Here is an 11034-nt window from a genome sequence, read left to right on the forward strand (position 1 = left end):
TCAAATTATTCATCGGGATTTGATTCCTCTTTCTCTCAAATCATCTCATCCCACTTCTTTAAGGTAACAATGCAAAGTGGATTCCTTGATTACAAAATAGAACATTTTTGCCCCTCTGCTCGATCGTGACCCGTCTTTCAGCCTTCACTCCTCTCTTTTCTCATCCCTCCCTTCCTTCTTCCGCTTTTCCCTCCCACTAGCCCCCCAGCAGGACAATAAGACGCTTCCCAGGTTTTTCCTCAGCCAATGAAGCGCATGATAAGAATCTGTTGCTTAAACCTCCGTTCTCATCTCCTGCTACTCTGACAGCTGTTCTCCTCGTGTATCATTTTCTCCACCTTATCACCGTTTTGTCTTCACCGCCAACAAAATTTGTCCCTCGTTTGCGAGGACGTGCGCACGGCAGGTGAGCGCAATTCGGTTGGAGCACGTAAAATGAGGAGGAGATTTAAAAAAAAAAAAAAAATCATTTCTCTTGTGGAATTTTTCCCTTTGAGATGCTCAGTGGGCTTTATGGTCTTGTGAGATATGCAGGGCAGTTAAAGTAACGTCGGGCAGTAATAAGAAAGACATCATCATAATTTACAGCTCGTTCAATGTGGGTGGGTATGACATCAAATGTTTAACGTGCACATTACATTTAATTCATTACTTTTGGGGAATGTGTGTAAAACAGAATTAGAATATATTCCGCTGGATTTCATTCCACCTTTACTATTTATCCTGCAGTCTGCCCTGCCGCATTTCCAGCCCGGTTTTATATGTATTTATCTTCTTTGTCCATTTCAATCTACTGTATTATCCAAGTTCTCACCTGCGTTCAAGCTCTTCGATCCAGACTCGGCGTTGTAGCGCCATCTTGTGGCTCATGCAAGTTAGTTTATGAAGACAGCGCCCCCCTCTCTCGCTTTCCTTATTTTTAGTGCTGTCTGGATATTTTTAGCTCTGTGTTGCCATGTGAAATGATCACAGAGACTAAGGAGACGTGGGTGTTCCTGCAGAGCGGCCAACTCGATATGTGTGTCGAAATCACATTTATCATTCTCCAAATTGCAATTTCACATATGAATCTGGTTTTAGTGCGAGTTGCTGATTTTTAATGAGGCGGCAAATAAAATGCTTGGTTTTGTGTCTTCATAATTACTGATGTGTTGCAATGTGTTGTGTTCCAGGGTTTGAACATCATCTTCAATGTTGCCTTGGCTCTGCTCAAGGTTAGTATTGCAACTCATTCAACTATTTATTTGACTCTTTATCCTAAACAAGCTGTGACAGGTACGCGAAACGTTTTGTGTGCACTTGTCTGCAACCTGTCCATTCTGAGAAGATCAAATCATGAGAGCAGTAAACCAAAACAGAACACTTTGTTGTTTTCTCGAAGTGGTGTGGAATTCCTGTTTGTTGTGTTAGTAGATCTTCTTGTGGCTGCTCGTATTGATTTGTTCTCGTCATATTGCGTATGGATGGTCCTTTGTCAATCATCGATCATGTTTGTAAACATAATGCAGAAGTTTTAAAAGCCCACACAGAACGAGCCATATAGGCTTGGTGCCTCTGGTATTGATTGGATTCCTTAATCATTAAAAGAAAAGAAGCAGCGCAACAATGACCTCAATGTGTTCAAAATGGATAAGAATATAAGAAATCTCTAATATATACAGCTAATTATTGTTGTGGTATTGTATTGCCGCACAAGTTGTTCGCATGTAGAGATGACTTTTTTTTTCTCTATAAATACAGAAGTCCGTCCTTAGTTTTAGTTAACTATGAACATTTATTATAGTAATTAGTCATTTGTTTACCAATTAACATTGTCTCTGTATATATATATACATTTTCCTGGTACTATTTATTTTTGTCATGATTCTGACAAAATAATGACTCCTGTTCAATCCTATAATGTTTCCCAAGTGGGTGCTATACTGGCTATTGGGAACAAATGAGCCTGTGAGGTAGGTGCAATAGGATTCCACCAGCAGCTTCCTATTGGCCAGCCATGACGGCATTCTTCTCCCTCCCTCCCTCGTTCCTCGTTGTAGTCTTGTGTCTCAGCCCCCTCCCTACCTCCTTCCATCTGGGTCCATCCAGCTCCCTCCCTTTCCTGCTTCCCCGTCATCACCCACATCCCTCCTCACTCCCAGAATGTAAGGTGTACCCATCAGCTATCTGGACGTGAAGGAAGAAAGCGTTTATTTTTATTTTCATTTCGATTCTGTTCTTGCCTGGAGCTTCTTCTTGTCGTCTTCCGTTTTTCCCCTTCTGGATCCTTTGAGCCCAGCAGCTCTTGGTCCATATCTTCTGCTGGATGTATATTTTTGCAGCACCACCAAATGGATTGCAACATAGATGACCTGCAAGCTGCTAGCCATTAGCTGTTAGCATCACAAAGTGACAGCGGTCTGGAAACACTGTGTGTTTTCCTGCTTTTCTTTTTTTTTTTTTTCTTTTGCTTTGCCTCGCCCCAGTGGCTGACCAGAACAATCGCTGTGGATGACACGAGCCTATTCACTGACTCACAGATGCATCCATTTAGGCTGTGTTGTTGAGAATCAAATGACTTTCCATTTAAAGGAGCTGTCTGAAGGATCTGCCCACCACAACAGAGCATCGGCTAATGGAAATGTTCTTGAGGTCCATACTGTAATTTTTTTTTGTCTACCTCCTTTCTAACAAGTGCCATACTGCAACAGGATTTCCTTGCTGCTTTGGTTGTTTTGCATTTCATAGACATCCTGGAATATTGTCAGCTTCATTTCAGGTGCAGCCTCCATATTGGAAGCGCCTTGCTCCCTGGACTTGTGAGATGTTATTAGAGTTTGCAGGGAAAAGAAGACAAATGGTGCTGTTTGTTGGAGCAGCAACCCACGTGTTGCGCAGCTTTGTTGCTTAGCAACCGCATATCGGATTGTTAGTGCAGCAAGGTAAGAGTGGCTCGCAGGTAGAAGACGGACGGCGTTATGCAACCAACGCCATCCCTTCCTCATTTTTTGACTCTAACGCAACGAGCGGTCACTTTTGGGCTCTGACAGTGGTGGGATGAAGACTCAGTCTTCGTTTTGATTAACTGTGCCTGCGGTCACTCTGTCCTCTGACCTGGTCGTCCGGAGTCTTCATTTAGCGGGGCTCCATCAGTCGGACTCCTCGGTGGAGATCATTGCGACGACTTCATCTCATGCAGACCAAGCGGGACCTGTCAGACGACACGCTGGAGTCATCGGCTATCCCGAGCCCAAAGAGGGACTCCCCCTCCCCCTTGGCCTCCCCACCATCGCCTCTGCCCTCTCCACCTCCTCTTTCGGCCCCTCTGCAACTTCCAGCTGTGCGAAGGGCAGTGGAGGATGGAGAGGGAACGGCAGAGCAAAAAGCCCAAAGCAGTCAGGCCTCGGCGGATTCCTTCTGTAAAGTGATGGATCTTCTCGGGATGGGACATCGACTCTTTGTCCCCAAGCTGCTGGCGGTGAGACGGGGACTGGGACTCTCCGGGTTAGCTGGAGCTTGTGAATTATCGGGATCAGCTTTTTGTGTGTGTTCCCTCAAGTTTTCTGTTGGTAGTCTGGTTGGCGATCATATTAGTTAGCTTTCGAAAGTAGGACCAGCTGGCACAGTTCCCCCACAAGATGGTGGTATTGCTGTGTTTCATTTGGTGATATTACCCTTTACTTTAAAAAATAGATATCATTTATTTTAGAATTATAATAAAAATATATGATTATTATTTGACTAATATTTGCCCCTCCTTCTCCTCCATCCGACCCAACTTGTTTACCTGCAGACATCCAAGGAGGATCTCTTGCAGGCCGACTTTGAAGGGGCTCTGAAGTTCTTCAGAGTGCAGCTGCCCAAACGCTACAGAGCTGCAGAGAACGCCAGAAGGCTGATGGAACAAGCTTGCAACATCAAGGTTGGCCTCCTCTTTCTTTTTCTTCAGATAGTGGATGCCGCTGACCCGTACACAAAAACCATCATCATCCTCTTGACTTATGGCATTTTGAGAATTTGATGAGGTCACAAACTACACAATGTAATACATTTTTGAGATCCGTGTGTGTGTGTGTGTGTGAGAGAGAGAGAGAGGGAGAGAGAGAGAGAGAGAGAGAGAGAGAGAGAGACTTTGCAGAGAAAGATAGAATAGATAACTTTGCCTCGCTCCTCCAATCATTCCCGTGTTGCTCACCTTGAGTCTACATCGTTAATATTTAACATGTCTGGCATTCTTCTAGTCTACCATCCAAAGGCAAGTGTTTATTTAGTTGTGATGGTCTGTTTGAAAGTTTACTGGTTAAAAAAAAAAAATACATTGATATTGTATGTTGTCTTTGCCTGAACAAACTTTCATTTCTCAAATAGATGTGGTTGTCAACTCTATTTGTTTATTTAAACCTTGAAGATACCACTGTACCAAAAATCCAAAACCACCTAAACAAGTTTCTTCTCCCTCCACTCGCACCCCCCCCCCCCCCCTTTTTTTTTATTTTTTCTCAGTCAACGTATAAAGCGGATCAGCTGAACTATATAAGCTGCTTAAAATAGCGAACACATTCCCTGCCACCTTGGCTTGATCAGCTCTACTTGTCGGGTGGCTTAGCTTTTTGGAGGATTATGCCAAGTATTTGAATTTCTCAGGATCTTAGGCGTCCTTTGGACCCAAGCTAATATGATGACTTATTTATTCCAAAGTCCTACGTGTGCATATGTGTATGCATTCCTTTCAAGTGATCTTTCACGTTTTATTGATACCACTTTGCTAGTGTCAAACAAATATAAATGCCTTTTTTTTTTTTTAGATGCAACTAAATAAACTGTGCACTTCAGTCTTTTGCATCTGCTAAGAGGAAGCATCGTAAAGTATGTCGTCAGGAAAACAATTCATTCGACTTGACAACTTCCCTTTTATGTGCCTCGAGTGAAGGTGTGAACAAAGCTTTAGAAATATCTCGAGTGATGTTTTTCTTCATGAAATAAATATTTCCGACTATCGAAAAAGGAGCGCAAAAAGATGAGGAATTCTGTCAGCGGAAATGAAGAAAAAGCAAAGTCATAATCTTCCTTTGTCCTCCACAAGGAGGGGATTGGAGGGGGGGTGGACACACAAACAGGTGTGTTGTACTGTTCGCTCACTTCCCCCATCTGCCCGCCCACCCACCACTCAGTGGGCAGGGCTCCACTCCTGAGCGAGAATCTCTTGAAAGCAGCCAGTCGCCTGCCTGCCTGCCTCCTCTGCGATCAGAGAGAAGCCCGAGCTGTCAGCCGCACTCGCTCTCTGACGCCATCCGTCTTCCTCATCGAGGTTGATTTCTTCTCTTCCGCTTCCTCCTCGCCTCTGCGAGCGAGGAGCCGAGATGATGCAGGAGGTGTCCATCGTGGTGGCATACGATGCTCACGTTGTTGAGCGGCCGGGCGAAGAGGACGCTCTGGCCCGTTTGATTGCTCGCTCCAGACCGATCAGAGCACCTCGACCTGTGGTATGTCCGTTCCGTACTGGCTAGATTCGGTTTGCACTATAAATAGCAATTTCAGATCCATTGTTCAAATGCTACTCACTTGTTTTATTCTTTGCATATTTAACACAAAGTGGAAACTGCGACACGGCAATTGTTAAAGGCTCATATTTAAATGTGTCTCATTTTCCTCCTGGTAGCTTGTTGGATTTTTTGGTCCGTCGGCTCGACTCCAAAGCCAAGTTTCTTTCAATTACAATTCATTACGTATGAATTTGGAATCAATGGAGACATTGTGTTTGTATGTGGGAGCTGGTTTGTTTGCCTCACGTGGCTAATTGAATTCCATGGCCTAGTTTTTCATGGGGTGTCCACTTGCCTTTGTCCTTACTTCAATATTCCAACTCCTCTGGCCTCATCACCGTCCATCGGCGTGCAAGCGCGCTTAGCAAGATAATACCCGTCCCAGTATGGCACCAGAGCTCGAACACGTGATCTCCACTTGGGGACCGACTCCAATTTCACTTGCAAGGATTCAGGTCATTCAATGGCTAAGTGGCCCTGGTACCATACCCTGCGGCATCCCAACATTCCATACTGAATAGTCATTATTTTGCAATGTGAGATTGGCTCTTTGGAGAAGTGTGTGTGTTGTAGTTTATTCCAGCAAAGGTTAGGAAACGGTTATCTTTATGGCCCCTTTTTCCACTGCCCGCTCTGTTTTCCACTTCAAAGTTGCACTGCTTCAGTAGTCATGCAAAAGTATGAAAAACACAGCGCACGGACTCAGTCAGAAAGACAACAATGATTTGTGTCCCTTTCATTCTTTGCATTTGGAAAAGAGAAAATACACAGTAGCAAAGGAAGCTAACATTAGCCTGTGTGTCATTTCTGTCCAACTAGCCCCAATTATTAAAATGATGCACCAATTCCAAATCTGTTGAGCAATACTTGACATCATCTATATGCTCTCAACAAGCGCAAAATATGTCTACTGCCGGGTCATGATGTGAAGTCATTCAGTGCCATTGACATTTATAGACGTCAAAGATATTTACGAGTTAAGTGGTCATCTTAGTTTGTAGGGATATTGAATTTCAGCTCTCAGTGACTCAGGTGCTTGACTTGACAATATAACAAGACACAAGGAAGCATCAGAGAGGATGAAACCATGACCACAATCCCCAAGAGTAACACTTGGCACAATGGCGATGTTGTTTCCACACGTCTGAGATCAAATGACACACACGTACATCTCAATATCAGTGAGTTTTTTTAGGTTGTCTTTATTTTCTCAAAATAGTTCATGTCGCATTTGTATTTTCAATTATTTGTTTTTATTATTTCAAGGGCTATCGTCCATTAAAAGCCACTTAGAAGCAAAATTCTGCTTTTTTTTTTTGAAGAATATCTGGGTGTGTAATTGATGTACATGGTTTTGGTTTCAACACATTTCAGCTAAACCACAACGTTTCTTAGTCCGTTTTAATACAGACAAATTTGTGTCGCGACTTTTTTTTCCAGCACAAAAATGAGTCCAATAATAAATGCGGCGTAATCTATCTTGTAACTTTCTTCTTAAGGGCCCGCTCTATTCTAACATTATCTTGAAAGTCTTCCGTTGATTTTGCAAAAGTGAAAGCTAGAAGCTGTGTAACACAAACCACAATACCACAACGCTGTCACAAGAAACAGTCACTGTTAGGGATGACAGTTATTTTCTTTCCGAAGATTATTTGCTTTTATAGGCAGTGGCACTTTATTGCTTGTGCGGTAAATTCCTTCATTTGTTTTTTAGGTTCCAACCAAGAAGCTTAAGAAATTTGAGAAAGAATATCAGCTGCAGAGAGAGAGCCAGCTACAGCAAGAAGACCCCATTGACAGATACCAGGTACTAACACACGCACACGTTTATTGATTTTATTTTATTTTATTTTTGCTTATTGTGCTCCAGCACTGCAAACCTAAACCTAATCTCCAAAACGTTGTATACATTATTGTTTGTTCAATTGAAACAGTTGAAACATTCTTGTTTCTTCCCTCGCATCACTTTTCAAGTGTATTTCTCAAAGTTATATTTAGCGTCAGGCTTAAAATTAGACTTCTGTCATTGGTGAACATCTATCATTGCTATTTTAGGTACGCTCAAAGACCCGCTTAATCTTTTTTTTTTTTTCTTTATATTTTGTTTTTCTCCAAATCAGTAATTAGAAGCACCAAATCAATTCTATTCATTGTGACCCAGAGTCTTTTTTTTTCTTTTTCTCGGGCCACTATTATTTTCTGTTCAAGTAAGAATGTGTTTGCTTGGATAAAATGTCATAAATATAAATAAATAGTATTTATGAAAATATAAATAAATAAAATAAATATCGTCAAACCAAAAAACCTTAACACTATTGAGAATTGTTGACGACGTGAGCGGTTGACAAAACAGAGTTGCAGTAGAAATATAAGCTACTGCTTTTAGAAAGAAGGAAGGAAACGTTTACTTTTGATAAGTAGCTTCCTCTTCCGCCAACAGAGAAAAGACCCAAGGAGCAAGTTCATTTTTGTTGAAGGAGGGATTCCATATCACCATTCGCTGTGCTTTCTTTTTTTTTGTTTGCAATTTTACATTTGCTTATCTTGGTTGATCAGATTGACGAAAGCCAGAGTAGGGAGAGAGAGCGAGAGGGAGGCTGGAAATTCTTGGACACTCCTATCAGGATCATGCGTTAAAAGTTTAGTTTGTGTCGCTGTAGCCTCCATAGCAAGACTGGATTACAGATCGTGGTAAGATCTTTCGGCTTCCTCTGAGGGTTTCTTGTACGAAGATTTTGCTATTGATGATATGAGGCAATTATGTTCATTTCCACACAATGCAAACAATCGAGTGGATTTGCTGAAGAGAGAAAAGCATCATGTGTGGGCAGCTTCAGCAGGAGAAATGACCATGATTGCTTTAATGAGACTGACAGGAAGCAACAAATTGGATTACAAGAGTGATATTCAAACTACTCTGTTACTTCTAAAAAAAAAAAAGGCACTTTATCCAATCTCTGTATTTATAAATAGAGTATGTCAATGTTTGTATGTTAGCATCTAAATTGTAGGAACTAAAGAGATGGTTGTCTTCTAACTATTTTCTGTCACGTGGCCATGTCATAATTAAGTCAACGGTGTCATGTAAGAGACCTTTTAAGGCAGTCATGAGATTTCAGTGATGGCTCACAATAGCCTTTTTATTTTTTTGTAAGAATTTTATATTATATTTTTAGCAAGGACACAGAGAGAGAAAGAAATTGCGGAATATAATGGAGAATTATTATTTTTTATTTTTTTCCACTGGGCCTTTCAGGTTTTAGTGCATTTAGGAACACAAAAGCATTTCTTTTTTTTTTTTTTTTTTTTTATTTATATAAAATGCAATTAAATCATATAAGAGCATTCACACTGTAGTTAATTTGGCAATATCTCCAGGGGGCCTCTTCTCATCATCTGCCATGTGTGTTTGTTTTTACAGAGGGAGAACCGCCGCCTTCAGGAAGCCAGTATGCGTCTAGAACAGGAGAATGACGACTTGGCCCATGAGCTGGTCACCAGCAAGATTGCCTTAAGGAATGACCTGGATCAGGTAATCACACAGGAACTGTTCCAGGTTGATCATCCATTCACCCTTTGTGGGTTTGCGTGCATTCAGGCAGAAGACAAGGCCGATGTTTTGAACAAAGAGTTGCTCAGCACAAAGCAGCGTCTGGTGGAGACGGACGAGGAGAAGAGACAACAAGAGGAGGAGACCGCTCAGGTAACTCTGCTCCAACTGGCTCGGGAGCCATGTTTTGATGTCATTGTTTATTTTGGATTTCATCAGCTGAAGGAAGTCTTCAGGAGGGAGCTGGAGAAAGCCGAGCTGGAGATCAGGAAAACCACAGCCATCATCGCCGAGTACAAACAGGTCAGCTAGTATTAGTTTCTCCGGCAAAGCATCTCCTTGAATGCATGATGAAGTTCAGGTCTCGTTTATTATCTAAACAACTTGGTGTGTGTTTCAGATTTGTTCCCAGCTTAGCACCAGGCTGGAAAAGCAGCAGGCAGCGGCAAAAGAAGAGCTGGACATTGTCCGGGTGAGATTTCTGCAAGAACACGATATGGTTGGTTCTTCTCTAACCTGCGTGCGTTTGCGCGCAGAGTAAAGCCACGGGTTGCGAGCACTGTCGAGAGCTTTTCACCAGCCTGGGTTCCCTGCAAGTGTCGTCCCCCGCCCGCGACGACGCAAGCTCGGAACCGCTGGACGAGGAGAAGGACGGACTGAAGGAGCAGCTCAGGGAGATGGAACTAGAGCTGGCACAGACCAAACTCCAGCTGGTGGAGGCCAAGTGTCGCATTCAGGTGAGCGCCACCGAAACCTTTGCATTGCGCAATCCAAATGTACACGCTCCGGAGAATTGTCCTCCCGTGGCCACACGCAGGAGCTGGAACACCAGCGAGGGGTGCTGATGAACGAGATCCAGGCGGCCAAGAACTCTTGGTTCAGCAAAACCTTGAGCTCCCTCAAGAGCTCGGCAGCCTCATCTTCGTCCACATCCCAGAGCCCGTGTTCTCCAAAGGAAGGCCCCCCCGCCTAGGGATGCTCTCCTCATGGCCTCGGCGGAGACATTAAGTGTTCCTTTTCTGGCTCTTTGGACTGCGACAAGAGAGGAAAGTGAAACAAATGGGAGACTGCAGCTGGCCTGAGTGAATCCATACTAGATGCTTTGCTCTTTTATAGCCCTCACTAAAACGCCGGATGGTGAGGTAATACTGCTTTTACACAATTGGAGTGATTGCATTTGAGTGTCAAACAAATATTGTTGTCTATGTTGACACGCGGCAAAGAGCTGCAACACAGAACAACACAACCTTTTTGACATTCTTCTCGATAGAATTCTAACTTAATGTTCTAACGTATGTTCAAAGATTTTTTTTTTTTCCGAAATAACATTGTACAGTTCTTAAAGAGGTAAGAAACGTTTTTATTTTCCTTCTTTTTTTTCTAACGTTTGAAATGTTCTTGTGATCTCCGTAAGCACAGCGTGTCATCGTTCTGGTCGAGTCCAAACGCCGACGAGCCGAAACGATGTGTGCAGACCTCCTTTAGTCGCTTTGACTTTTGCATCCCCCACTCAGGGGTGTTCTTGGACTAGGTCATGCCATTCTACATTTGATTGGCTCTTCACATATCCGGTTGGTGCCTGCAAGCATTTGATTTCTCTTCCAAATGAAAGCCATCATGTTGAGGAACATGATCTTTCCTTAAAACATCCTTCATGTTTGCTCACTGGTTTAGTATTGACTTTAAAATAATGCTCTTTTAATTTCTTCCGCTAATGTTCCATTTTTATTGCCAACATTTTCAATTTGCACGACTGCACCTCATTTGATTTTTAGCCTACACTGAAAAAAGATGGACTCCATTTTATTTCATCAACTCCATTTTTAAGTAGATTTAAGATCGAATTAAAAATGTCTGTGGATACAGATGATTTTATTTTCTGCAATCGCTTGATGAAATAAAATCGAATTAATTCCACAACTTTTTTGCGTGTATAAAAAAAAAATACCTCCAACTGTTGTG

General features: G+C 42.5%; 1 protein-coding gene across 3 annotated transcripts in view; it reads left to right on the plus strand.

Moving 5' to 3' along the window:
- rabgap1l (RAB GTPase activating protein 1-like) overlaps positions 1-10281 on the plus strand; it is a 40062-nt gene extending 29781 nt beyond the window's left edge. The window contains exons 18-26 of one of the 3 annotated variants that reach the window (XM_037248631.1): positions 1173-1214; positions 3773-3901; positions 7237-7329; positions 8944-9054; positions 9121-9225; positions 9292-9375; positions 9473-9544; positions 9609-9809; positions 9890-10281. In XM_037248631.1, the coding sequence (XP_037104526.1) occupies positions 1173-1214; positions 3773-3901; positions 7237-7329; positions 8944-9054; positions 9121-9225; positions 9292-9375; positions 9473-9544; positions 9609-9809; positions 9890-10045 (993 nt within the window). In that variant the 3' untranslated portion in view covers positions 10046-10281. Of the gene's footprint in view, positions 1-1172; positions 1215-2111; positions 3458-3772; positions 3902-5195; positions 5463-7236; positions 7330-8943; positions 9055-9120; positions 9226-9291; positions 9376-9472; positions 9545-9608; positions 9810-9889 lie in introns of those variants that run through there. The other 2 variants (XM_037248632.1, XM_037248633.1) reach the window with 2 other exon arrangements.
- Positions 10282-11034: the final 753 nt, after the last annotated feature.

Source organism: Syngnathus acus, chromosome 4 (genome assembly GCF_901709675.1).
Source record: "Syngnathus acus chromosome 4, fSynAcu1.2, whole genome shotgun sequence".
Lineage (NCBI taxonomy): Eukaryota > Metazoa > Chordata > Actinopteri > Syngnathiformes > Syngnathidae > Syngnathus > Syngnathus acus.